This window comes from Phoxinus phoxinus (assembly GCF_949152265.1).
Source record: "Phoxinus phoxinus genome assembly, chromosome: 21".
NCBI classification, from domain to species: Eukaryota; Metazoa; Chordata; class Actinopteri; order Cypriniformes; family Leuciscidae; genus Phoxinus; species Phoxinus phoxinus.
This window is the reverse complement of record NC_136896.1, coordinates 18414641-18442404: the sequence shown is the minus strand read 5'-3', so window position 1 is coordinate 18442404 and position 27764 is coordinate 18414641. Positions and strand designations below refer to the sequence as shown.

The window sequence follows — 27764 nt, the reverse complement described above, 5'->3', positions numbered from 1 at the left end:
ACCTGTTCTGTCACCTCAGCTTTCCCTATTTGCCTCTGCATAGTTTGTAGTGCTCCACTCCCAGGTGAGTTCTTAAGCTTGTGTTTTGTGGTCATTTTGTATGCATTATGACTATTCTGTTGTCTTTATGTCTCAATGATCTTTATTCCTGCTGTTACACTGCAAAAAAATCATGTCTTGTGGCCCTGGCAGATTTATTCTCACAAAATATGGTTAAATTCAAGATGCACCAGAAAACAAGTTAATATCTGATAAAATTTATCTTGTTTCAAGGATAGATGGAAAACAATGCGGAAAGGTTTAAGAATATAATTTTTTGCAGTGTATTTTCTAAGTGTGTGTGTGTGTGTGTGTGTGTGTGTGTGTGTGTGTGTGCGGTTGAATTTGTATAATGACATTTTACTGCTATTAAAACGTAAACGTGGTTTATGAGGACATTTCATGAGTCCTCATAATTAAAATTGCTTTGGCAAAGTTAGCAGTGCAGGCTGCAATATTAATTATAATTTTGTTATTTTATTTTATTAATAATGGTTTGTCTCTTAGAAATGCACATTTTGACAGTAGTAGTAGCTTGAGTTAGGATGCAAATGTAAATTTATGTTCAAAAACAGTAACATCTGTAAAAAAAAAAATGTACAACCTCATTTTTATATGGTAAAATTGTAACATTCAGACTGTTTGAGTTTTACTAAAATCAGCGAGTAAACACATCTGTTATAGTAAGCTTAGCTCGCGCGGTTAAAAATGTTGAGCCAAACGGAAAAATGGTCCTTGTGGCGTGGTTCAAATGAGTAGCGATGTTTTGTTCCGCTTTTGGTGCATAAATATAATAATTTTTCAATCCATTTATCATTATCATTTATCAAACTCGTTATCGTTTTATCGAGGAAAATTATATTGTAATAATTATAATTTTATCACCCAGCCCTAAGAGAACTATTGTTCCAGACTAAATTGGCAGCTCTCTGATGTTGTCAATATCTCTCTTTAGATATACAGTAACTAAGCTTTGGTTCTTTGGAGTTTCTTGGGAAAAAAAAGCTGTCTTCTATTGAGGCTTTGGGGCAAGTATTCCTATTCCTCCTGCACCACCACATCAGGAATTCCCAAGAAATGATTTGCTTAAAAGCTTTACGGCTTTTGCCACATTTGTATGCGCATAAGTGTGTACACATTTGTGTATGGTCAAATTCCTTCTCAAGGGACCAGGAACATGTCAGATATTATTTATCCACAGGGCTCTGAACAGTAAATTCTGGGATTTACAAGGGCATTTATTCCACTCCGACATAGAAAGCAACATCTGTGATGACCACATGTTCAAGCTGTGGGGAGGCATTAAGCAGTGTGGGCCTTCAAGCCTTCAGATTAATAACTCAAGTCTCCATCCTGTTCAGTCCTGGGGGCCCAGGACTCAGTCAGTTACTCCTTATATGGGGCTCATTTTTGAAGTGTCTGATTCATAATGCAAGAGTGGCTGATGAATGATGACAGATAATTTCATTCGGACACCTTGTGGTGCTGTTTTTTTCTTTTCTCGAGGATCTGATTTCGGTTCAATTTTGATTGTCATTTTATGCAGCTTATTGTAAGTGTTTCATAGCATTGGCCTGGTTATTGGTGCACACATTGATCATTGATGCTTGTGTGGGTGACAAGTTTCAAATTTGGCTTGCAAAATGTTCGAATCTATGTTCTCCCTCATTTCCTGTCCTCACTCTATTGTTGTTGGTAATTTAGTTTATTTTGATGGTTGGATTCCTCCAGAAGTAAAGTCTAAGGTAATCTAAAATTTGGTGTCTTTTTTTTTTTTTTTTTTTTACTCACAATGGAAAACTTAGAATTATAAACTAAACCTTCCAGGTGAAGTGAGCCAGGTCAATAAGAAATTTGAAAGCAGTTAAATATATTTGAGTTTATGAGCAGCTTCATATTGCACCTCAGTTGCTTCAACCCTATATTTCAAATCTCTGTGGTCTCATGTAATTTATCCACATGCAGACGATGGTCCCTCTAATTAAAATTCCCTCCACATCATGTCAGCTAATTCAAATAAACCACTTTGGACTATTTTTCTGTTTAATGGATCCAGCTATTTCAGACTCTGCAAATTCCTTGGAAAGATATGTGTTCTGTTCCATTCGTCCTGACTGCCAGAGGTGGTGCTAATGCTAATACAATGCTAAATCAGATACATGTACAATAACAATTTTAGGAAAAAAATAGCATTACACTGTCTAGAAATCAATTTCAATAGTAACGTTACATTGGGTTTAATTCTTTTAAAGGGGCTATGTGGAGTTTTCAGCGGCATCTAGCGGTGATGTTTCAGATTGCAACCAATATGTTTACAAGCGAGTGCTCATGCGTGTGTTTTTTTTTTTTTTTTGTATTATTATGTGGAGTTTGTGTTGGAGTCTGTGTTGTGCTGGTCGTTTCTTAGTATTAGCAGACTCCATGTCATAAAGATGCAGTGTCGTCGCTGTTGAGTGCAAAGTCAGTAGACGAGGCGAGAGGCTCTGGAGCGCGCATGCAGGTCTCAGTCACGTCACTGGATTCCGCGGCAAAAATGTATTATGAGATTACAACCCCTTCACACACAGGCAATAAAAAATGGATTCATTTTAGTAGAAAAACTCCACATAGCACCTTTAATCTCTACTAATAAAACCTTTAAGATCTACTAATATTGTTAGTGCCGAGATTTTTCACGTGAATAAATGCATAGATCTGCAGATACTAGCCGCATTTCCATTACCCTTCAAATTGCGCAAATTGAAAATACGCCCAATGGAAACACGTCAATTTTGCAAGAACTCCCATTTATCGCAAAAACGTTTTTACTCTCGCATGTGGTGGTTTTTCAGGCAATTTAAAAATAAATATTTCACAAAACTGCAATGGAAACAGTTTTTGTGCATTTACAGTCACCTGACGTAGCCTATACTGCAGATGACGTGGTGTGTTTGGACAGAATACGAGGCATTTAGTAAATTCATAAAAGACAAAAGAATTACAGGAATACTGGATTCTAAACCTCAAAGAAATGCCACAATCAAGACCTGAAAGCAGATCAACTAGAAACACCCAGAAACATTCACGTGTGTTTTTCCTTAGTATTAATGCTTGGATAACACACACACGTCTCCTTCGATTAATAATAATGGCCAGTGCAGTTACTGGATAAACCCATAGATATACATAATAAAGGCTAGATGTCTTAGACGGCGGAGTCTCTAACGTCATCACCGGCGGCCATCTTGTCACAGGCAAGCTTTCTGGCGGTCTCTATGGTACCTGATGTAAGGTGAGTGATGTGCACGAACACAAATACTCTTATCTCGCTAAAATCTTGACGGATTTACAAACGGTTTGGTTTCTTACAAATCAAATTAACGTTATTAACGTGGCTATAATTCTGGATGCTTGAACATTTTTAAATGGCAGCTTTTCTTTTCGAAAAACGACTTAATCGTGCAGCATAGTTGTGTATCATGGTTGCGCAAGTTATCAAGGCTGAGACCACAATCGAGCGTTCTATTATATAGGTTTTAGACACCAATAAAGATTTTATGAGAACTAATCTTTTGTCTAAATTACAATCTTTGTGGATGTGGTTGTAGTTATTAGCTGGCTAATAATGGTCTAAAGTACTAATATTTCATTCTATATTGATCTGCTTTTGGATACAGCTTCACAAGACCTGGTGCTAGGGCTCAGTTGTGTTTCTAAAGTCATATCAAGTGACCTAGAGGGCTGAAATGTGGTCAGTTCAGAGACGCTTGTTATCCGGCAGAAAGAAAAAAACAATATTCTATACAAGTGTACGGTATATATATATATATATATATATATATATATATATCATGTTGCCATTCTGTACCGTTTGAAAATCGGTAGAAAATTGAGCAAGTTATGGTTATTTAAAAAGTGCATGCACCATTAAAACACAATGTTACGAGTGAGCGAGCTAACTGTGACAAGATGGCCGCCAGGTATGGACGTCGACCTCCATTGGCCAGCAGCGCGGACGAGACATCTAGCCTTTATTATGTATATCTATGGATAAACCTACCAACGTCCGTCGCCATGATTTCTGGAATGACTTATCGCGAGAGGAAAAAATTAAGTTTTAGTCGCATAACATCGGTTAGTGGAAACGGCGTCATTTCGCAATAGTTTTTTGATGACATTTAGAAAAAATCACAAAAGTTGTGCGCAAATCTGTAATGGTACCGCGCCTATTCTATGGTACCATTTGAATTCTTCAATTGTCTTGTGGTAGATCTTTTGCCAAGCGTGTCAGAGGTTACGAGTTCCAATCCGCACTCGTATAGTTTTTTTCTCATCAAATCCGGATAGGTTCATCAGTGGTTGTATATCAAGCAGGGACACGTGTGCATTTTATTTTGTGATTTCACCGGAGAGTCTCCGCAACAGCAATAGATTATAGCTTGAGTGAACTGTGCGCGAGCCACAAGAAGAGACTGATCCATGCAACTCATAGCAGCGGCAATGAGCGCTCAGCTTGATTTAAAAAACAACACATTTTAGCACTAGATCGTCTAACTATGTTAATTAATGCTCTGCTATTAATTAATAGCAAATTAAATGAATGCTCTGCTAGTTAACTGGAGATGTTTTATTTATTTGTATTGGTAACATCCGTGCCTCATAATGTTTTAAAAAGTGGTGGGGGACAATATTGATCCTGAGAAAAAGCGGTGGGGACATGTCCCACCCGCAAATTACACCTATGCACATGATTAATAAAAATGAAACTTTTGGATTCACATGAATGCTTTGACTTTGCATGTCAGAATGTTTGAATCCATGTGCTAACACACTATAATAGCCGCGTTTCCACTGTCGGGCGTGCTAGTGCGTGCCAGGGCCAGTCCATAGACAGTATATAAACTGGACACAGCGACCCCATAGGTTTCAACGGATAAAAGTGAAGTCAATTAGAAGCACTCACTTCCTGATGGCTGGGCGAACTGCGCAGGCTCAAACTGAGCTTGACGACGTAGATGTGACGTGAGCAACCTGTCTGACAGCTGTAGGTCTTCTAGTAGCTGTGCCGAGAGAAATCTGAATCATTCCCTTCCGAATCTCGCAGAGACGGAGAGCGTGAGTATTAGCTGTCCATGAGCTAGCAGCAGGATCAACTTTATCACTCTCTATGGGCTTCTCCCTTGACTTTATCGGACTTTATGCCTCCACGTCCCCGCGATTGCTTGTGAGCTTCTCTGCCTGTCTACACGTTAATTTCTCGACTGTGCGACAGAGAGTCGCATGGTTATGACGCAATCGTTAGCCTATTTTTACAAAAACTGCTTCTGCGGGGCCATAACGTAAGATACAAGGTAATGGAGCCTTTTATACATTGTCGTGTTTCTTTAAAAATAAATAATGGACAAATAGAGCCTTTAAACGCCTCAGATGTGAAGTTATTTGCTGTCAAAGTAATGCCAAAATGAATGGGAGTCAATGGAATGCTAACAGCAGGTGATGGCTTGATAGCCAATGGCGGCCCTCCAGGGAAGCTTCGGTTTCCGGCGGATGGATTACCCCCTTGGGCCAGTCGCGTTTCCACTGTCACTTCCGGGGCTTGACCGGGGCTTACTCGGGGCCAACGGCTGGGATTTCTGGCTAGAGGAGTGGTTCTCTTTCAAGCATACGTTTCGGTGTCTCACTATGGGATTCGCCCCTTCCGCGTATTCCTCAGAAGCCCTATTACATTACGCCAGCCCCAATTGGCTGGCAGACGTGACGTAGTGTCTGGGAGGGGCTACCCCACTCCTCGGTATAAGAGGAGCAGCACAACGTCATACGACATTCAAAACAAGCACACCTCTTCCTCGCTTCACACAGCAAGGAGGGTGATCTGGTGAGACACCTCACTTAATGCTATCAGAGAACCGGGGTTACGCAAGTAACCTATTGTTACGTACAGAGGTGGAGTTTACCTGAGTCTGGAGATGGCAGTGCCGGATGATTCTGTCAGCATTAAAGACTTTTAAAATAAGTTAACTCACGTTCATGTTTGAATGCCTTCTGTTTGTGATCCGATGTGGATTCTGATCACCGTAATAAATATTTATCGTATCGATGCTTGGGGTTTAAATATTCAAGTAAACAACAAAAATGCCAGCAAATGGCCGCTTTTATCATGTTTGTTTTGCGATCACGCTGTTTCCAGTGATTTCTTTCTTGTTCGTTTTCTGATAAAATGTCCATTTGTTGGTGAAAAGATGGGTTAGTGTGATGTTGTTCCAGAGAGGCGTGTTACGGACGTGTTTTAGTGAAGCGCTGTGGAGCTTCTGGCCCGACAGTGGAAACGCAGCAGATTTTGGGCCCGGTGCTACTGGCCCGAGGTTATTAGCCCGGCACGGCCCGTTTAAAGCCATGGCTCGCACTGGCACAACAGTGGAAACGCAGCTAGTAGCTGTGAAGCTGCTTTGAAACAAACAAATATGTATGGTAACAAGCGCTACATTAGTAAAGGTGCCGACTGCCGACCATCATATATTCTGCTATATAAATAGCATAAAATAATTACAGCACCATTTACTTTTACTCAAATGTACTCAAAAAAAAGTATGGTATTGTTATTATTATTATTATTTATTGCTATACTTCATTATGTGAATTATTCCATCAGAAAATTAACCCTTTTAACGTTGTTAGACTTTAAAACAACGGAGTTGTTCACTTCAGTTGATATCTCCGATTCAGAATCTGACACAGACTGATTCATGTTCCATACTGCTCACACAAATTTCAGTTCAGTTAGAACCAGATGCATATTTGTATTGATGATTCTAATTTGATTATTTTATATCCAATTGTGGATATTTTAATAATTTTATTTTTATTTGGGCTAGTAAAATTAATTTCGGGCTACCAAAATCTAAAGAGTGCCTGGCCGAAGGGCTACTAGCGATTTTGAAATTGTACTCTCTAAGAGCATGAATTACTGGAACCATGTCCTGTGGTCTGATGATACTAAGATTAACTTGTTTGGCTCAGATGGTGTCTAGCATGTGTGGCGCGACGCCCTGTTAAGGAGTACCTAGAAAATCGTGTCTTGCCTACAGTCAAGCATGGTGGTGGTAGCATCATGGTCTGGGGCTGCATGAGTGCTGCTGGTACTGGGGAGCTAAGTTTCATTGAGGGAAACATGGATTCCAACATGTACTGTGACATTCTGAAGCAGAACATGATGCCCTCCCTTCAGAAACTGGGCCGAACGGCATGATAACGACCCCAAGCACACCGCCAAGTTGACAACTGCCTTGCTGAGGAAGCTGAATGTGAAGGTGATGGAGTGCCCAAGTATGTCAATATTCGGTCTGTTTAAAAACATCCTATTATATTCTACAGGGCATTTTCACTCCATTTTATTTCGCTTTACAAATTAGCTTCTGCAAATTAATTGTTTCAAATTCGACAGAAAATTCAACATTTCACATACGGGAACTTCAGGAATAGCAGTAGAGTACCGATCCATAATCTCCTTTTGCTGTTAGTCAGTTTACCAGCAGGTGTTGCAAGCGGCTGTAGACAAAGACCAAAGCAACAGGGAGAGAGTGTCATTCATTCACAGAAATGGATTTACAGAAATGAAGTAAGCGGTAAGAGTATGTGATGATTATCAGGGCCAGTATATACTGTATGTGGAAAAGCTGATAATGACACAAAAGTTTACTTTTAATTACAGGTACAATATGTAAAAATGTTGTATAAAAAAAACACTTGTTATATACAGTGTTATAACAGTGTTATATATTTATTTCAATTGTGTACTTCCATTATCCTAAATGTTTCCAAGAATTTGTAAAAAGTGCCCGTCCCTGTTCACTTGTCCCCTGTCAATGACGTAATATCCGTGTTATCCCTGGTTTCCGTGTGTACTGCCACAGTAACCATGGCGGCAGACGTGGACAACTGAGTAGTGCGTAACGTCTAGCGACACGCTATTGTTGTTTCGTTCAAACATTAACATAAGCAGACTTTGTGACAAAAGGAGAACTAAAACGAGGATCAATATCAGCGTGGCGTTTTCGAGATGCCGAGAGCTCCACGTCCGCGACTAACTTGGACTTGACAGAGCTTCACGAGTCACGACTTGACAGGGACGCGCGTCACTCTTGCATGTACTTTATTAGACTGGTGAGCAAATGTACGTAAAACAAATCAAAATTAACGTCAAACTCTGCACTCTGCAAACTCTGCAAAATTAACGTTGGCTCTGCACTTACCCGTGTCCGTAGCAATACACCTGTCAAGTTTGAAATCCATTGGACTAATGGTTCGAGAGAAAAGTTGGCCACATTCCACCCATTGGCCCTTGCCAATCATGGCCTCCTAATAATCCCCATCCACTGAATTGGCTTTATCACTCTCTCTCCTCTCCACCTATAGCTGTAGTGTGATGAGCGCAATGGCGCTGTTTCACTGTGGCTGCCGTCGCACCAACCAGGTGGATGCTGCACACTGGTGGTGGTTGAGGCGAGACCCCGACATCATTGTAAAGCGATTTGGGTGTACAGTAGTACATATGAAAGCGCTATATAAATGCCTCATTCATTCATTCATATGCGAATAACACACACACACACACACACACACACACACACACACACACACACACACACACACACACACACACACACACAGACGTTCCTGCAATTTACAGATTGATAAACTGTCAAATCATGTGTAAAAATTGCAATTGCAGTAGCGCTCATACAAAAACTATGGCATAATTTAAACTCTATAGCATTTGAAGAGAATGACTTGCAGTCAAAACCAACTGTAAAGTGTTTATGTAGGTGTTATGAAGCACTATTATGCTGATGATACTCAGCTGTATATTTCTTCACGCCCTGATGAAACTTATAAATTCACAAAATTAAAGGAATGCATAGTAGCAGATATAAACAACTGGATGACTAGCAATTTCCTACTACTTAATTCAGAAAAAACAGAGATTCTAATTATTGGACAAAAAACTTCCACACATAATAACCTAGAATACTGTCTAACACTTGATGGCTGCTCTGTTAAGTCTTCGTCGTCGGTTAGGAACCTGGGTGTGCTCTTTGATACCAATCTTTCATTTGAAAGTCACGTGTCTATCTGTAAAACCGCATTTTTTCATCTAAATTATGTCATATGTCAATGAAAAATGCAGAACAATTAGTTCACGCGTTCATGACCTCAAGGCTATATTATTTTAATGCTCTACTGGGTGGTTGCTCGACACGCTTAATAAACAAACTACAGCTCGTCCAAAACCGCAGCAGCTTGAGTTCTTACCAGAACCAGGAAGTATGACCATATTAGCCCGGTTCTGTCAACACTGCATTGGCTCCCTTACGTTTTTAACAACGTATACATTTTAAAATATTGCTGATTACGTACAAAGCACTAAATGGTTTAGCTCCGCAGTACTTGAACGATCTCTTAATGCATTATAGTCCTTCACGTTTATTGCAATCTCAAAATTCCGGCCAGTTAAAAATACCAAGAATATCAAAATCGACTGCTGGCGGTAGATCCTTTTCCTATTTAGCACCAAAACTATGGAACAATCTTCCTAACATTATCTGGGAAGCAGACACACTCTGTCAGTTCAAATCTAGACTAAAAACACATCTCTTTGGTCTAGCATACACATAACACATTATAGACTTCTATAATTCAATGTTAGGCTGCATAGTTTAGATCAGCCGGAACCGGGAACACTTCCCATAAATCCTGATGTACTTGGTACATCATAAGAAGAATGGCGTCTACGCTAATATTAGTCTCTCTGTTTATCCCGAGGTTAACCGCAGTCCGCTGGATCCAGGCCGTATCCAGATCTGATGAAGGACCTGCGCCAAGACATGACAACAACGCAGTCTTGAAGTGTCAGCTAGTCCCTCCCCTGTGAAGGCCTCCTTCCCTTTACCTCTATACAGATAAAACGTTGTCGGGATAATTCTGGTTTGTGTGTCTACGCAGATGCAACAAAATTTCGGAATTATATATAAAATGCCTAACAAGTAGTTTGTTGAGGGTTGATTTGTGAAGGACTACACACCTGCGGACATATATTTTCAAACGCGCATTCAAATTTACATTTATGCATTTGGCAGATGCTTTTGTCCAGAGCGACTTGCATCGCATTCAGGGTGCACATTTGCATTCTTGTCGGTTCTTGCTTTGCCGGGGGTCGAGCTCATGATCTTAGCGTTGCAGGCGCTGGCGCTCTGCTGTTTGAGCTACAGGAAAGCTAACCTATTGACCAAACACATGATGCGCATATGCGCACCGTCTGTGTTTTCGCGGGTTTGCGTTTTTGGGGTTTGCACAGAGAAAACGGATAATTGTTTGCACATTCGAACCTATTTCAGGGAATGCGTTCTCGAGACACCAGGCACTTTTTGTGCGGATGGGCGGAGCGTGTTAAGGGTTTTCTGGTAAAGCGGTGTCGTGTTAACGGCCCATAAGTTGATGACTAATGATCTTCACAACTTCATTGTTACGCTAATTTCTATTATCACTGTAAAGCTGCTTTGAAACAATCCATACTGTTAAAAGCGCTATATAAATGAAGGTGACTTGACTTCACTTGACTAGGTGTCCGGCATGATGCACAACATGTTTTTATGACTACGCTTTTTCAAAATGACAATCGCATTTACTCTAAATAAATTTCAAACAGCAGCTTATAGCAGCTAGAATACTTTCTGTATGAACGAACAACTAAAGTCCAGAGCCCGTATTCTGTTATCATGCTTGCCATGAATATCCCCTGCAACCATGACAGTGATTAAACGAAGTACATATCAAAGATGCCAAAAAAACTGGACATTATTATCACAGTGGTATAGACAGACCACACAAATATGCAGTTCCAATGGAAGACAGAGTCATAAACCTTTACATGACTCTCAGACATATGCTCATATCTTCATCTCTGTTATTACGAAACTAAAATGAAAACACGCTTGCCCATACGAGACACTTATGTGCAGCGAAGAGCGGTTCTTTCACTGTATGACGTGACAGACAACTAGTTGTCCAGAGCAGTTCACACAACGAGGGTTTGCAGAGAATGTGGTTGCGAGTCCCGAAAGTTTACAGGTGTGAGTTCGGTGATAGAATGCGGTTGTCACTCCCATAATTAACTAAACTGTGTGTGAATGCAACCATATTAAGGAGTCAAATACATCACAACCATATTCTATGCCTTTGTGAACAGCCATAGTAACCTCTGGTGCTCAGATACAAGCAGCTGCCTAGCAAGTTTGTGGAGATGGTGAAAATAAAGAATTTAGAGGAGCATGAAACATTTCTGGTGACTGGACACACACACACACTGAAGAATTTGTAAGCTGTCCAGGTGGAAAGTTAACCTCGTAGTGAAAGCCCTGCATAATTAATTCCATAATGAGACTATTGTTTGTTGCCTTTTTCTATTTTTAAATTGTCTATGGACCTAAATAATGTTATTGTTATTGAATTGAAATGTTATTGAAAAAATTCGTTTTTAGTAAATTAATAATAATAGTAAAATATTTGTTTTTTCATTGGCTCTTTCAAGAAAATGTATTAATGAAAAATGAAAAAAATTGCTCTTTGGTGAAAGAAGGTTCCTGACCCCTCGTCTATCGAAAGGGGAAGGTTTTTGTGTTTGACTTTGGCATTACATTTCTTCATATTAGGATGTTAATTTCTCACAGTTGAAAGCTCAGCTGGAGAATGTAGCATCTGTATGGGGATTATGGCTCCCATTACACCTTGCATTAACATGCAGTTTGTATCCGGATAGTGTCTGAACTTTTTTATATTACATCACCAGTGTTTTTGTCAGATGAGCTCAATAAGGAGAAGGTTTTCTCTTGTAAGACAAACTTATAAATCACAATTTGAGCATTTTTGACTTCTCAATCTCTGTAGCACAAGTGGGATTTCAGAGTGGAACAGCTTAACGGATTCATGTTGTTTTTCACTTTCTCTTTTCAGAAGTCTTCTGCAGATGTAGAACCAAAGATGTCTTTGGCTGATCGGATGAAGATCTTGCAGGAGAGGGAGGAACAATGGAAAACTAAAGGCAAAGGAGCTTTTAATGACTCCACCCAGTTCTCTGTTGCTGGACGAATGGCTAAGAAAGGTGGGGATAAAATAATTTGCCTAGTTTGTTGCCAAATACTAAGCTTTGTGCAGAGACCTGAACTTTTTCAAGGTAAATGCACAAACCAAGACGTTTGCTGCAAACCATAATTCCTCCACATTGGAAATCAGGTTTTAATGTGCATTCTGTGGTTCAAGCAGTGACAAGTATGTTTTCATGTTGACACATCTGTTTCCCCTCAGGCTTAGTGTCACCCAACAGAGAGGATGTTCCCATCATCCTTAGCAAGAAGGCCAGCAACAGTGCACCAGTCAAACCATTAGAAGGTATACGTCTGACATCTTCTGTGACCCTGTTTGAAAACTCTTTTGCGTCAATAATGTACTGTCAGGGCCATTGTTTCTACAAAGTGTTCTTCTTTCATGTCTGGAAATGTCCCTCGAACAGAAATCTCCACACGTCCTGATGCTGAGGGAGATAAAAGACTGGACAAACTGGAGTCCTTCTTAGACAGACTTAGCAATAAAGGTTATTCATTAAAATACTCTAAATAATTAGCAGGTTAATGTATAATATAGTTGTATAATACAGTGATCTGTGTCTCTCTTCAACATGCAGGCACAGGCATGAAGAACTCCACCATCGAGGTGATGGAGGAGAAAGAGAAGGAGGTGATGACCCTGGATGATGAAGAGACGTTTGGGCGCTTCTACAGTAGCTTATCACCCACCACTCTGAGCTCCAGTGTAATGCTAGGCGAGGAAGAAGACTTCAACATCCTCCTGTCAGATACGCCCAAGTAAGATACTGCTCTAATTTCTAGGGATGCTTAACCAACAACCCCAAAATTCAGTCATCATTTACACACCCTCATATCGTTCTAAACCTGTTTGACTTTTTTGGGGAGTGGGGTGCTGGGTGGCAGAGGCAGGCTAAATACACTTTAATTGCACAGATATTAGCATAAATAAATATTATATTCAATAAAAATGAACATGAATAAGACTTATTCATGGTTATTTATTTTTATCGATTGCAAAAAAATTAACTAGATTAATCACAAATTTTTTCTGTGATTACTCACAATGAATCGACATTAAAAAAACCTAATGTTTTTAATATATTTTATAATGTAATAATTTCACATTTAATCTCCAAATTAATGTAGAAACAACAAAGACAGTATTTTAAATATTTGTCTAAAAGGTAGGAAATATACAGAAATTTAATAAAGTTATCTGTCAGGGTTTGGGTAGGTGGAAGTAGCGAGGACTCAAGTGCAGAGGAAAAATTGGCTTTTAATGATAATAAAAAAAATAAAAATAAAATACAAACAAAAACTACCCAGAGGGGGAAAACAAGACAGACTTGACTTGGACTTGGCAACAGGATCTAGGCAGGACACAAGGGGTGCATTCGACGACGAAACAGCACAGAACTGGAAACACGGGGAGAATAAATAGGGAGAACGAACAAAGGAGGTAACGAGGGAGGACAGGTGGGGCAAATGAATCAATCAGGTAACAAGATGGGAGGGGCTAGACCTGTTTTAAGAAACAGGGTTTTCTGCCTCTCTGTCTCCGTGAACTTTTTTCTGGAGCACGTCAAACTTAAACAAAACTCAGCAAATACTATTCACCCAGGCATGAGCAATATATCTTTATAATAATTTAAGTGTCTACTAATAAATTATATAATTCAAAACGAAAACAAATATTCTCTGTTTATGTAATCGGTATGAAAAGAGAGAGATATCAGTCGTTCTCATTTCAGCTCATTATCTACTAATCTGATCATGCCCACGGAGAGCATGTGCTATTCAAACGCAAATGATGGCAATCCTGTGAATGCCCACATCAGCTCAATAAAACAATCAAGTTTAATCAGATTCATGTATTTTACGTCGTCTTGGGATGCTGTGAGGATTAATACTATCATAATAATAATCCTGGAAAATTTACCTCAGAAGTGCTGGTTTAGTTTCACTTCGAAGAGCAACGGATCCAGCTGAGGATTGTGAATAGTAAGTTCTTTATTCTTAAAAGCTTTGTTCTAATCGCAATATGGAATTAGCCTGGGTTTCCCCATACTGCCTTTGCGCAGCGCGATTTTATTCACGCTGAAAGGCAGTCTGGATACCATGGACCAGATTTTCGCCTCATCTAGGGAACCAATCACAGAACGGGGAGGGAGCAGCAAGACGATGACGACATCTATGCGACACAACTAAGCAGTTTGTTTGTTTATATCTATGGATTCAACATGGCAGCAGACGCGAAGCTACCTTTTGATGCAGCCTTAGATATTGTTCTATGTAGTTTAGTCTGTGGAGTGTCCATATATACCTTCGACCCTCATGTTTATCTTGCACAAACGTCATTGTTTACACAAAAATATCTTACCCATTGTCTTCTTCCTTGTCTAATTTCTGTCGCTCTACATACGTCATCTGGTATAATGGAAACGATTGGCTATGAGCTACGTACAGGCGCATTTGATAGACATTCTTAGCACCCAATAAACGGCGCCGGGCATTCGTAAACCACGCCTCAAATACGAGAAAATGTACATGTGGTTCCCAGACCCAAGTCTCAACGAGAATTGGGTCTGGCGTTAGCCAGGCTAATATGGAATAGTGTGTGTAAACCACAAAAAGACTGTTTAAATTTGAATAGCGTTTCTGTGTGTGAATGAATGGCAAAAATGCGCGCTGTTTACAGGCACTTAAACAATATTATAAAGTTTTTACTGTAAAATAGACTGCCACATCAAATAAGCTTTTGTTCGCCAATTTATGCTCATATGTTAAATATAGACTATAGTATGTTTTGTCAAAAATAAAGTCATCAACTAAGATGTTATTATAGTGTTTGTTCCAGTGTAGGCTATATTCAAACTAATGAACCCTTAACTTTGAAATACGTATGATAAAATGTATACTTTTTAAAAAGAAAGATTACACTTGAAATATTGTTAAAATTGTAATTGTTGTATAAAATGTTGTATATCGGTAATAAAGAAGCAAAACAATATATTTACATGTTATATGTAAACAGAATCTTAATAGGTCAATATACGCCTTTTCAATTAAAGTATTTTTATTGTTTTTTTATTAGTGACACATTTGGGGAGAGCATACATAATCCAAAACTTTCTGAAAATACAGTATGAGAATTAACTGCACAATTACTAGAAATGTTTACCTTGGGTATTATCCAATTTGCATCAAAATCTGTGGAATAAAGACAAAAACAAATTCAAGATGTTTCCAACTCTAACTTCAACTCTAACCAATTCTGTAGAATGGCCCATATAGCCTATTTGAACAGGATTTGTTTCCAGGTATGACTATGCACTAAAAATGTGCTTTTGACTTTAATTTATATTTGGATTTATATTTTTGTTTTGACCTCACATTCATTCTTGTGATACCCTCAGTGACAACATCCATTAGTCAAAAGTCGTGTGGACACATAGTATGTGTTTTGTGGCTTTATTTCAGAAACTATCAATTTAATTTTTTTTCAATAACCATTCATAAACATTATTCTCTCAAAAATACAAACATGTACATACATGTTGCTCGCATATTATGGTAGCCCTGTTTGTGATAAATAGAGTGCAATGACACCTTTGCCATTAATATGTTTATAAGCAACTTAAACAAAGCACAGAACCAGGGCATGTCAAAACATCTCAAGGACCCCAAAAGCACTTTAGACCCCAGAGGGTTAAAAACACCACATAGACATATAAACAACATTTTAAAAACTTTAAGCAATTATGCCTGTAATATCCTAAACTCTATATCTTACTTCTGTAGACAGGGTCTATATCTCAAAGATGTGGGTGACTGCATGGGGTTGAAAACCTTTGGAACCTAAACAGCAGTTCACAAAAACAGTTAACAAGTACTGCCCTAATGTCTTCATTCTTGCTTTCATGAATGTGTTCTTGATTAATTGCAGACTAACATCAGCAGGTGAGGAACATAAGCGTTCAGTGCGGCCCTGCAGAAGAACCAAGTGCTCTAGAAACCCTCTCCGTGCCCTGGCAGCACGAGACGACCTCAGACAGGCTTATACTGAACAGAGACTGAATGTGGCCTCTGTGGAGACCAAAAGGATACAAATGGAGCGGAGTACGTTTGTTAGTTACATTTTGTGGTGAATTCATCGAATGTTTGCACCACTTTTATATGTGGTATTTCACCACAAAGATCGGTGTTCCAGCTTAACCTGTTAACCATGTTCTTTGTTTAGATTAAGACTCAAACTTAATTTTTTTTGGTGAAATTAATTTCTAAATTTGTGTCAGAAGTTCTTAAAATGAAAAACATCTGAAATCTATCTCAGTGTTTGCAGAGAGGAGGGAATGAGACATTGTGTAAGATTCCATGTTACAGTATGCAAGTATCATTTTACTTCCATCTAAAGATTCTGAGGCAATAACTGTCCAGCTCCTCCTTATATGGCGAGAAGGAGTAAAGATAAATCACCAGTTTGCATGCTTGAAAGTCATTGGTAAATCCTACAGTTTGGTGTTATTCAATAGGGCTTCAATGTTACTCAGAAAAGGAGTTTCACCATAGCGTCTACTATTGACGCAATGTAGATGGAACTGAAATTGATACCTTTAATATGAAATACAAGCCTCTGCCGCATCCATGAAGAAATACATTTATTGGGCTGAATTCATGGAAATATTCTTAAGAAAGAAGTTAAGAAAGTTCTTAAGACAAATTCTAAGGAGTTTGTTAGAATGTTAATAAGTCCAACATCTTAATTTTTTTCTTAAGAAGAAAATGACAGGCTTTGGTGTTAGGGGCGTCACTAGGCCTATTTTAGGAGGGCTTTAGGTAGAGATATTCCTCTAACAAAATCAAAATATTTAGCACTTTTTACTGTACCGTTCTTTTTTATGAACCATTGAACTTGACATGTAGGACAATGCACACTAAGCCACATTGCGCTTTCAGTCCATTTCGCAGCACTTTTAACTAGTGCTGCCCCCTAAAAGTCGACTGATTTTCCCTGATTTTGCATAGCGCCCGATGCAACATCTTCTCTGGTCTCAAAGCATACTTGCATGCTTTCCACCAGTGGTGGGCTAGGACATCCACTCACAGTGTGGGCCGCCCCACAGTTCAAACAGCCGGTGACATGGACTGCTTGAATAGACAGGAGTTGTCGATCTGCCCACAACAAAAGGCTCTTTGCGAGCTTCAGCAGGAGACATGAGTTGATACCTCCTTGATGATTTATGCATGCCATCATAATCTGATGAAACGGAGCATAAAAACACTCAAGAGCAAGTTGAACTGCTCTCGTTTCTAGACAGTTTATGTGCCACACTGTGTGCTTCCAGACACCGAAAATGGCCATCACAAAGGGCTCCCAAGCTCATGCTTAATGCAACCTTTGTGACAGTTTTTGCATCTGCACACCTGTCCCATTGCTACTCCCCGTTTGTACAAGGGCCCTTTGCATCTGCGGGTTATCAGGTTCCGCAGCAGACCCGTGTGCCAAGCATGAAACGGTACATGGTCTTTTAACCAGAGCTGAAGCGGCTTCAATGAAGCTGGCCCAGCCAATATACTGTTGCAGCTGCAGCCCGTGTGTTCTTTTAAAGCATTTCAAAAAGAGGGTTTACCCTAATTCAAACATTGTGAATAAATTTATTATTAACTACCAGCGCTCAGATAAGAGGTGGGCTCTCATAGAAAACTAATTCAGACCCACGCCCAGGAAAGAGCTTAATTTACACTCTTTAATTCCTCTCTTTTCTTTGTTACATCGTGGCAAATATTTAAACAGTTAATTGGTTTCTCTTCTGTCTACAGTGTCCAAGCACTCAAATTTGGCAGATGCGGCTCTGGCAGGTCTGGCCAGCAAAGAGAACTTTAAGAAAGTCAATCTGCGAAGCGTGAAGTCTACAGAGGTGGTGACCAACAACAGCGCTGTGCCTTTCCACAAGCTCATGCTTATCCACATCAAAGGTGAAGCGGTCAAAGATAACAATTTCAGTGCAAGTTTGTATGTCCTAAATGGGCATGTTTTCCTTTTAATCACTGGCTTTTAACACTTGTCTGTTAATTCACGCAGGCCGCAGGCATGTTCAGGTGCGTTTGGCTGAACCCACTGCCCGCTCTCTGAACAGCGGAGACTGCTATCTGCTCATCACTCCCAAACACTGCTTTTTCTGGAGTGGAGAATTTGCCAATGTCATCGAAAAAGCTAAGGTACTACCAAAAAAAAAAAAATCCAAGCCTATTCTATATATAACAGGGTATTACACCAGTCTTATTTTAGCATTGTTTATATACTATTATATTATTTATTAATATTTTGAATTAAATATATATTTTTTTATATTTTCAGTTTTCATTGTATATCCTTTAAAAAAAATATATTCTCCTAAAAATATTTTTTCCCCCCCTATAATTTTATTTAGCTTTAATGTATTTTTTTGTTTGTTTTAGTTTTAGTAATTTTAGTACTTCAGCTCAAACTGATTTATTCCAGTTAGTTGCTATGGCAACACATTTTTTTTAAGTTTTTCATCTATTATTTATTTAAATTAACGAAAACAATTTTAAATTGTTTTATTTAACAATAACAACAGATGAGATTTTTTTTTAAGTAGTGACCCATTCTCTCTCTGTGTGTGTACGTGCGTGCGTGCGTGGTTGTTTAAGAGGACCAAATGTCTCCACAAAGATAGTACATGTGAAAAATTTGACATTGTAGGCCCATCTGGTTGGGCCCCACGAGGAAACCATCTCTTAAATCATACCAAAGTTATTTGTCTATGGAAAGTGAAGATATAAAAACAAGTTTGTGTTAAATTTTGTGTGCGTGTGTTTGTGTGTATCAGAGCTCAGAGATGGCTCAGTACATCCAGACGAAGAGAGATCTGGGCTGCAAAGCTCCTCACATCACCGTGCTGGAGGAGGGAATCAACACAGAGAACCGTTCGGCCACAGAGTTCTGGAGTCTGTTGGGAGGAAAGGCTGAGTACAGAGGTACAGGCACTTACCAAAACACTTATCCTGCCAGGCCCTGCACATGAAGCACAGATGTTTCTATTCAGACAAGCTTTTAATACATAGCCTCTGACTCGACTGCTATTTTTACGTACATTTATGTTTTTATATATTGTTGACTTTTGATGTTTTACTGGAAAGCGCCTTGTGCACCTTTTGGCTGTTGTAAGGCGCTCTACAAATAAAATTTGATTGATTGATTGAGATGTTAAATAGCAATATTTCACTCATCTTAAACGCACACATTCATTTGTAATTTTGTATACACAGACCATTGACTCTAGGCCGGAATTTACTAATGTTGCATAATCAAGTTCAGTTTATCCTCCATTCTTGCAGTATTTTGGTGCTGGTTTACCTGTCTTTTTTAAAAGATTTTTTAGAGTTTAGATTATCATCCGTCCTTCGGATGAGACGTTAAACCGAGGTCCTGACTGTCTGTGGTCATTAAAAATCCCAGGATGTCCTTCGAAAAAGAGTAGGGGTGTAACCCCGGCATCCTGGCCAAATTTGCCCCCTGGCCTCTGTCCATCATGGCCTCCTAATCATCCCCATATACTGATTGGCTTCATCACTGTCTCCTCTCCACCAGTAAGCTGGTGTGTGGTGGGCGTTCTGGCGCAATATGGCTGCCGTCGCATCATCCAGGTGGATGCTGCACATTGGTGGTGGTTGAGGAGATTCCCCCCTTCTATGTAAAGTGCTTTGAGGTCTCAGAAAAAGCGCTATATAAATGTAACAAATTATTATTATTATTATTACCATAGTTTAAACTTTACACTAACTTCCTCCTCAGAAACCTGTTGGGAAAAAAAATGCTTGTAAAAATAAAATAAGTATACTTGCAGACTAATTATCAGTATACTTCAAGTGTGTTACTGATTAGTTAAAGTGTGCTATTTTGAAACAACTCATTTTGTACTAAGTATATTTTAGTTTAGTTAAATTGTAGTAAAGCATAACTTTAAGTGTATTTAGTGTACTTTTGTGTACTAAATTGGAACAACTTCAAGTATACTTCTAATTATTTAAGCATATGCCTGTGTATGGACTAATTACATGCTTGATTAGTGATATTAAAGGGGTGGTAAAGTATGATTTCACTTTTCTAACTTTAGTTAGTGTGAAATGTTGCTGTTTGAGCATACACAACATCTGCAAAGTTACAACGCTCAAAGTTCAAAGCAAAGGAAGATATTTTATTTTAAAGAAAAGGACAACAACAAACGGCTGGTATAGACTACACGACATTCCTCCCGGGTTAGTGACATCAGCAACCCTAAAATGTACATAAACCCCGCCCCCGGGAACACGCAGTCCATGTTGAGAAGAGGAACATTTGTTGTATAAGAGTACATTTATGAGTCAGCTCAAACTTTAGCATCCATTTTTTTCACATGCAATAGAAAGTCACTGGCATCTCACAACAGTTCCTATACGAGCGATTTATAGATTACCATGATAGAATATCCTAATTGAAGATAGTTAACTCCACATCAGCAACATAAATTCATCAACTAACCATTCAGAGACGTCCTGTTGCATTCTACATGTTGTCACTTCTTCTTGAGTCTCTCCATCATTGTATGACTCCGTTTTAATATTAAAAGCAGAACAGTTTCACATCCATTCACATCCACTTCCTTCAAATTCATTAAGAATAGGTGTCTATCCAAGTTCATCCGCCCTACTCTTCTTACTAAAGCACAAGCTATTTGTGTCCAGTTCTGAGGCTGATTATATAGGAGTCTTTGAGCAATCTGCAGTCTAAAACCAGCTACCTTGGACTTAATGTATTTAATGCCTTGGCCTCCTTCATTTAACTGCAGATACAGTACTGATTCTCTTAACCATTGTTGTCCATTCCAAAAATGTTTTACCAACACTCTTTGAATTTCCCTAATGAGTTAATCTGGTGGGTTTAACACAATTAATTTATGCCATAATATAGAGGCTTCAAGATTGTTTATGACCAGCACTCTCCCTCTATATGATAATTGAGGTACAATCCAATTCCATTTTGATAATCTATTACAAATTTTATCTTTAACACTTTCCCAGTTTTTTCTTTGATGTACTTCTGAACCTAAAAAGATGCCTAAAAACTTAAATCCATCTTTTCCCCACTTTACATTTCCAGGGATAACAGGTTTTGCATTGACATGACCACATTTATCCTTATCATTGCACCAAAATGCTTCCGTTTTACTCCAGTTCAGTCTTGCAGATGACGCTCTCTCATATAAAGAGATAATGTAAATAACCACATCAATATCTCTTTGATCTTTCACAATTACAGTAATATCATCTGCATATGCTGTTAACTTAAACGCAATGCAGTTATCTTCAACATTTAGACCAGACAGTTATTTTCTTCAAATACATAGGAGTGGTTCCACTGCTAAAGCTTATAACTAACCAGACAATGGGCATCCTTGTCTTATACCCTTAAGCAGGGGTCACCAAACTCGGTCCTGGAGGGCCGCTGTCCTGCAGAGTTTAGCTCCAACCCCAATTAAACACACCTGAACCAGCTAATCAAGGTCTCACTAGGCATAGAAACTTTCAGGCAGGTGTGTTAGACCTCGTTGGAGCTAAACTCTGCAGGACAGCGGGCCTCCAGGGCAGAGTTTGGTGACCCCTGCCCTTAAGCAACCTTATTGGTTCACTTAACCCACCACCTATTTTTAGAATACAAGAGGCATTCAAATATACGATTTTGATCCAGGAAATAAAACCCTCTACAAACCCAAAAACACTCATTGTTTCATACAGAAAACCATGATCCACTCTATCGAATGCTTTCTCCTGATCCAGGAACAGAAAGCCAACATTTTCTTTATATAATTTAGAGTACTCTAAAATGTCTCTGATCATAAAGATGTTGTCATGTATGGTACATCTCCTAATACAGTTGTCAGCCTGTTTGCCAACACTTTAGCTATTAGCTTATAGTCAGTTGTTAATATTGACACAGGCCTCCAATTTTTAAGATCACTCAAGTCACCTTTTTTTTGGTAAAAGTGTTAATACTGCCCGATGGCTACTTGTGGGAAGGCGCTTTTCTTTAAAACACTCTTGGATCACCTCATTAAAGTCTCTTCCGATGTAGTTCCACACAGCTTTAAAAAAGTCTATTGAGTCCCTCAATTCCAGGTGATCTACCCGGCTTAATCTGTTTAATGGCATCAGTTAACTCCTGGAATGATACAGAACTGTCCAGAATCTCACTCTGTGCTTTAGTGAGAGAAGGAAACTGCTGCAGTATCTGTGACACACATTCAGAATCTGTTTCTTCTTTTCTATACAAGTTTGAATAAAAGTCCACAGCAATCTTTCTCATTTCTCTTGCATCAAAAGTATTTTGTCCATCAGGTTTTGTCAAACAATACATTTCATTTTGTTGTTTTGACACTCTTTCTAAATTAAAAAAATATGCAGTGGGAGCATCTATCTCATGTACACGAGATTTGTTCAGGGCACCTTTTGCCCGCACTTTCAACAAATCCTCTAGATCACGTTTCCTTTCACCCAACATGCCAGCTGAAGTTGAATTCAATTTCTGAATCATACCAGATGTGATGTATATAATCTCTTTTTTTTTCTTGTTGGAAAAACAAGTATACTCCTGACAAAATATTTGTATTTGTGTCTTTCCTATTTCCCACCATTGTATCAAATTCATTTTTCTTAGAACCCCATTCATTCTAAAACATTTCAAATTTCTCTATGAACTTTTTTTCTTTCAACAATGCAACATTACATTTCCAATATGGACTTTTAGATTTAGCCTGTGTCAGAATAATATTCACTGTAATAAATTGTGATCTGATAGACAACATGGAAAAATATCAGACCCCATTATTCGAGAATCGGCAACAATAATTCCTTTTTCTTCAAGGCTGTTTACAAATTTTCCATCTTTCTGACACACCACCACCGCCTTGTTCATTCTGGACGCCGATGCTATATTTTCGTGCCCTACAACCTCGGCCATTGCTAAAAGTACGTCTTCTACGGTAAATGCTTGATCCGAGAACACTTTGCACCCATTTTTTATAGTTAACCCCGGTGCTCCCTTGCAGGAGAGAACCATGGCCATGCCATGGCCTTTGTCAAAATACTTCCTCACACCAGGTTTTTCTTAAACTAGCCTATATAATAAACTGAAAATTGTGCATGACTAAAACCCAGGAAACAAACAAATTATTTAAACCTGAAATCAAATTCAAACGTGCCGCTCTCACACCCCACGCCACACTTCCGCTCCCAGCATGCAACACACACGCAGCGAGAGAGAGAGAGCTTTATTCTGCATTAACTCGGTACTTTACTAATGATTTAAACATTCCACCCAAATCAATATTTTCCCCCTCATTTTTACATGTGTGGGATTTTAGAATTGCCAACTTTGCCTGCCCTAATAGAAAGTTACCAAGAGTGCACTGTGCTTTCCATTCTTTCTTGTACTTCAAGCCCAAAATAAACAGATTTTTTGTAAACATAAACCCAAGTTCACTGAATATTTTATCCAACAGTTCAAACAAAGGAGTTCATCTAAGACAATCAGGAAAAAAATTAAAAGCAGTGTCAGAACATTACAAAACGGACATGCAGATGAAACCATTGCATTAAATTGACACAAAATTATTTGTTGCCACAGCACAATGGAGTATTCTCCATTGGAGATCTCCAGATCTCTTAGGAATAGGGGGTTTATACAAACACCTCCATGATGGAGTTATTTCTGAAGAAATTAATAAATATTCTCTCCATTTAATATCAGTACCTCTTTTCAATTGAGCATAAAACAAAGATTTCACACACATTCCATACATCATCTTTTTTTCAACATTTTGAAACAATACATCCTTAAAATCCCTTTAATAACAAAGTATTATTTAAATCTTCATCCAAATCAAAATTTATTTCTACTCTAAGATCTGGAAAAGTCAACGATTTTTCACCATTTTTTTTTTTTTTTTTTTTACAAAAGTCAAATAAAATTGAGGAAAAGATTTTTTAAGATTCTCAATTAACCCTTCAGCATATCTTTCTGATCTAAGCCTTGGTCAGCTATTGATCTAGTCGCATGCCATTGGCCTTTTGTAGAGTCAATTAAGTCCATTACAGTAGCTATTACAGTCTTTAAAAACGTATCAACTACTGTACCTGAAATCGGTGAGTATCTTTTAAAAAGAGGATTAAAGAATAATGGTTCCAAAACACCATAATGTTCACTCTCCTTTCTAACCTTCTTTAACATTTGCCAAGCTTTGAAAACAGAGACGTAAAATTTAAAAAGAGAACAACTTTCTTTCGAGACAAAAGATTTTTCAATTAAGAACAACTGCTTATCTATTCCGATTCCTCCCATGTTTTGTAGAATCGACAAGCTATATGCAATCCAGGGTATCTTATCTGAACAGTATAGCAATATCTGTAATGTTTGAAGTCTCATTGTTTTAATTCTTACTTTCCAAATGTATGAGTCCTTGTCCTCCTTCAATCACTGGGAGATATAAAACTCCAGGAGGAAGCCAATGAAAACCATCCCAAATTTGAATTGTAACAAGCAGCTCTTCAGGAGGATCCAACACTGTAAACCTGTTCCACAACATTGATGTTGCCAAGTTATTAACAATTAAACATTGTTATCCATCTCCACTTTTGTAGTCTTCCCGTAACTTTATCAGCTAGACCTTCCCAATTATTTTTCATGTAAGGGTCAGTTCCCAAATATACCCCAATAACTTTAATACCATCCTTAATCCATTTACATTGTTGTGGAAGCAGAGGGTCTATATTTTTCCACTCACCTAGTTGCAGGGATGTACACTTATCCCAATTAATTTTAGCAATTGTTGCATATAATCTGCATATGCTGTGAGTTTTACAGGTGGAATTTCTGGAAACCTAGGAACAAGTCCATGCAATTGTTTCCTTAAAGATGATAGTAAAGGTTCAAAATAGTTGAGTACAAAAGTCCGGAAAGAAGGCATCCTTGCCGTATGCCTCTAGTTACTGCAAAAGGTCTAGTCAAACTTTTGTAAGTATAAATGGTCCACTCTGCCAAAAGCTTTCTCTTGATCTAGAGATAAGTCCAATATCAATTTGATGTTGTTTGGCAACTGTAATAATGTCTCTTAACAAAAATAGGTTGTCGAAAATTTTTCTTTTGGGGATACAGTATGACTGATCCTCATGAATTATAGTTGCCATACATTTCTTCAACCTGTTGGTTATAGCTTTTGACATTATTTTGAAGTCAATACACAGTAATGAAACAGGACATCAGTTCTTCACTTTTGGGTATTAATGTCAGCACCGCTCTTCGGCAGCTCAAGGGTAGAATACCTTGATTGAAGGACTCTAGAAAAACAGGATACAAATCTTGTCCAAGCATGTTCCAAAAACCTTTGTAGAACTCAACAGACCGACTGTCCAGGCCAGGTGATTTGCCACTGTTCAGCCCTTGTACAGCACTTGACAGCTCAGAAAAAGTCAGAAATCCCTCCAGCTCCTTCCTCTCTATCATTGACAACTGTGGAATATCTAGAAGAAGTTCTTCAACTGCTGCTTCCTCACAGTGTTCTGACTGATAGAGGTTCTCATAAAAAGAAATAGCAGAAGCTATAATTTCTCGCTGGTCAGTAGTTTCACTGCCATTATAAAGTTTCAGTTTATGAAAAAAAATTCTGCTCTTTTGGCTTTTTCTCTAGTCCAAAAAAGAAGGCAGTTGGAGCATCCATTTCGTTGTGCTTTATATGTCTTGTTCTCACAAGAGTTTCCTTCTCCTTTTCTTCCCATAAATCCTTCAAAATGCTTTCATTCGCTTTAATGATAGCTGACAATAATCTGCCGGCTTCTCTGTTGTAGCTTTGCTGAAGAATTTCCTGTTCCAATATCTTCATTTTCATTAAAAAGATTTCTGTATTATTTCCACCTGTCCCAAATCCCACCACTGACTTAAAGATGAGAGAGAGAGAGAAAAGTATCCTTTAATTCCTAATTAACATTCTAAAAACATCAACTTTATTACATCAATCTTACAAACACTTTGTATTGTTAAAAAGATAAAACCATCTCTCCATCATCACCAACAACACAAATAACATTTGCAACAGACCATTTTCAACAAAACACTGTAAATTATTTGTCAACTTCTAATAAGCATGTTCAATTCTAAGACGAGCTGCTATTCCTAAAAAGACCCCATTAACTTATTTTGACCCTTTATTCTGAATTATGTGTTTCCTTGAAAGCCATATGGAAAGTTTAGCCACTCCAAAAACATGCCTTTGTTTTTTCTTAACCGAATATTTTGATCCAAAAATTAACAAAGAAAAAGAAAAACTTTCTCCCCAAATCAAGCACCACTGCTCTAATAAATGAAACAACTCTCCTAACCTACATCATCCACAAAACAAATGAACCAAAGTTTCATTTTGGGTACAAAATGGACATTCCACCCCTTGACTGGGATCATACACTTTGCACACATCTAATACATCTCTCATTAAAAATAAATAGTCCATTATGGTCCGATCTGGGATACAATAGGTCTGATCCATATGCACAAGTAAACCAATATAAGGCTTCAGCCTATTAGACCGAGCTCTAGAAAGCACTTTAAATTCAGTGCATAAAAGCGCAACAGGTCTCCAGTTCTTAATATGAGATATATCTCCTTTTTTAGGAAGTAATGTTAGAACAGCTCTTCTACAGGAGGTTGGAAGTAAGGTTTATTCAAAAGAGCTCATCAGGACCTCATGAACATCAGGTCCTATAGTCCCCCAGAAATGTTTAAAAAAGTCAATGCTGAGTCCATCTATTCCAGGTGAGCGCCCTAAGGTCAGCTTATTAACAGCTATAGTGAGTTCCTCCAAGCTTAGTCCTTCATCACATTGTTCTTTGCCATACAACTCTGTATAAAAAACCACGGCGCATCTTCTCATTTCCCCTCTGTCTGTTGTTACATGCCCATCTGGACATCTCAGACATGTCATGCGCTGATCTTTCACACTATTTTTTTCCAAGTTGAAGAAAAAAGTACTTGAGGCATCCATGTCTTTTAATTGAATGTATCTTGACCTCACGAGGGCCCCTTTTTCTTCTTCCTGCAGCAAGGAACTCAGCTCCACTCTTTTTGTTTTCAATGGGTCATTACTTTCAGCATCCCCACCATTCAAAAGGCCATTTTCAATCATTTTCATAAGACATTTTCAAGTCTTATGGCCTCCTCAACTTCCTTTATGGCCTGTTTTAACATAACAGAAGAAAAATAAGTATATTGTTGACAAAAAAAATCTGATTTGAGCTTTTCCAACTTCCCACCACTTATTTAATGACTCAAAACAACGTTTTTTTTTTCCACTTCTGCCACAGAAATTTTAAAATTCTCACAAAATGTTTATTATTGGAGCAATTTATTGCCACTGAGATCTATTAACATCTTGCTTCAAACAAATCATCACAGTAATAAGGTGATGATCAGAAAATCCAACTGGTCTAATTACACTATCAATTAACTTTGATATAAGTCCTTGTGACAAATCAAATCTATCCAGTCTTCCTGCACTCACT

General features: G+C 38.4%; 1 protein-coding gene across 4 annotated transcripts in view; it reads left to right on the top strand.

Moving 5' to 3' along the window:
- The window catches only part of svild (supervillin d), a 146518-nt gene that overhangs the window by 88601 nt on the left and 30153 nt on the right, over positions 1 to 27764 (top strand). For all 4 annotated transcript variants that reach the window (XM_079595178.1, XM_079595180.1, XM_079595179.1 and 1 more), the window contains 8 exons: positions 12025 to 12172; positions 12376 to 12459; positions 12581 to 12661; positions 12752 to 12932; positions 16102 to 16274; positions 17976 to 18131; positions 18238 to 18374; positions 19010 to 19157. In XM_079595178.1, the coding sequence (XP_079451304.1) occupies positions 12025 to 12172; positions 12376 to 12459; positions 12581 to 12661; positions 12752 to 12932; positions 16102 to 16274; positions 17976 to 18131; positions 18238 to 18374; positions 19010 to 19157 (1108 nt within the window). The remainder of the gene's footprint in view (positions 1 to 12024; positions 12173 to 12375; positions 12460 to 12580; positions 12662 to 12751; positions 12933 to 16101; positions 16275 to 17975; positions 18132 to 18237; positions 18375 to 19009; positions 19158 to 27764) is intronic.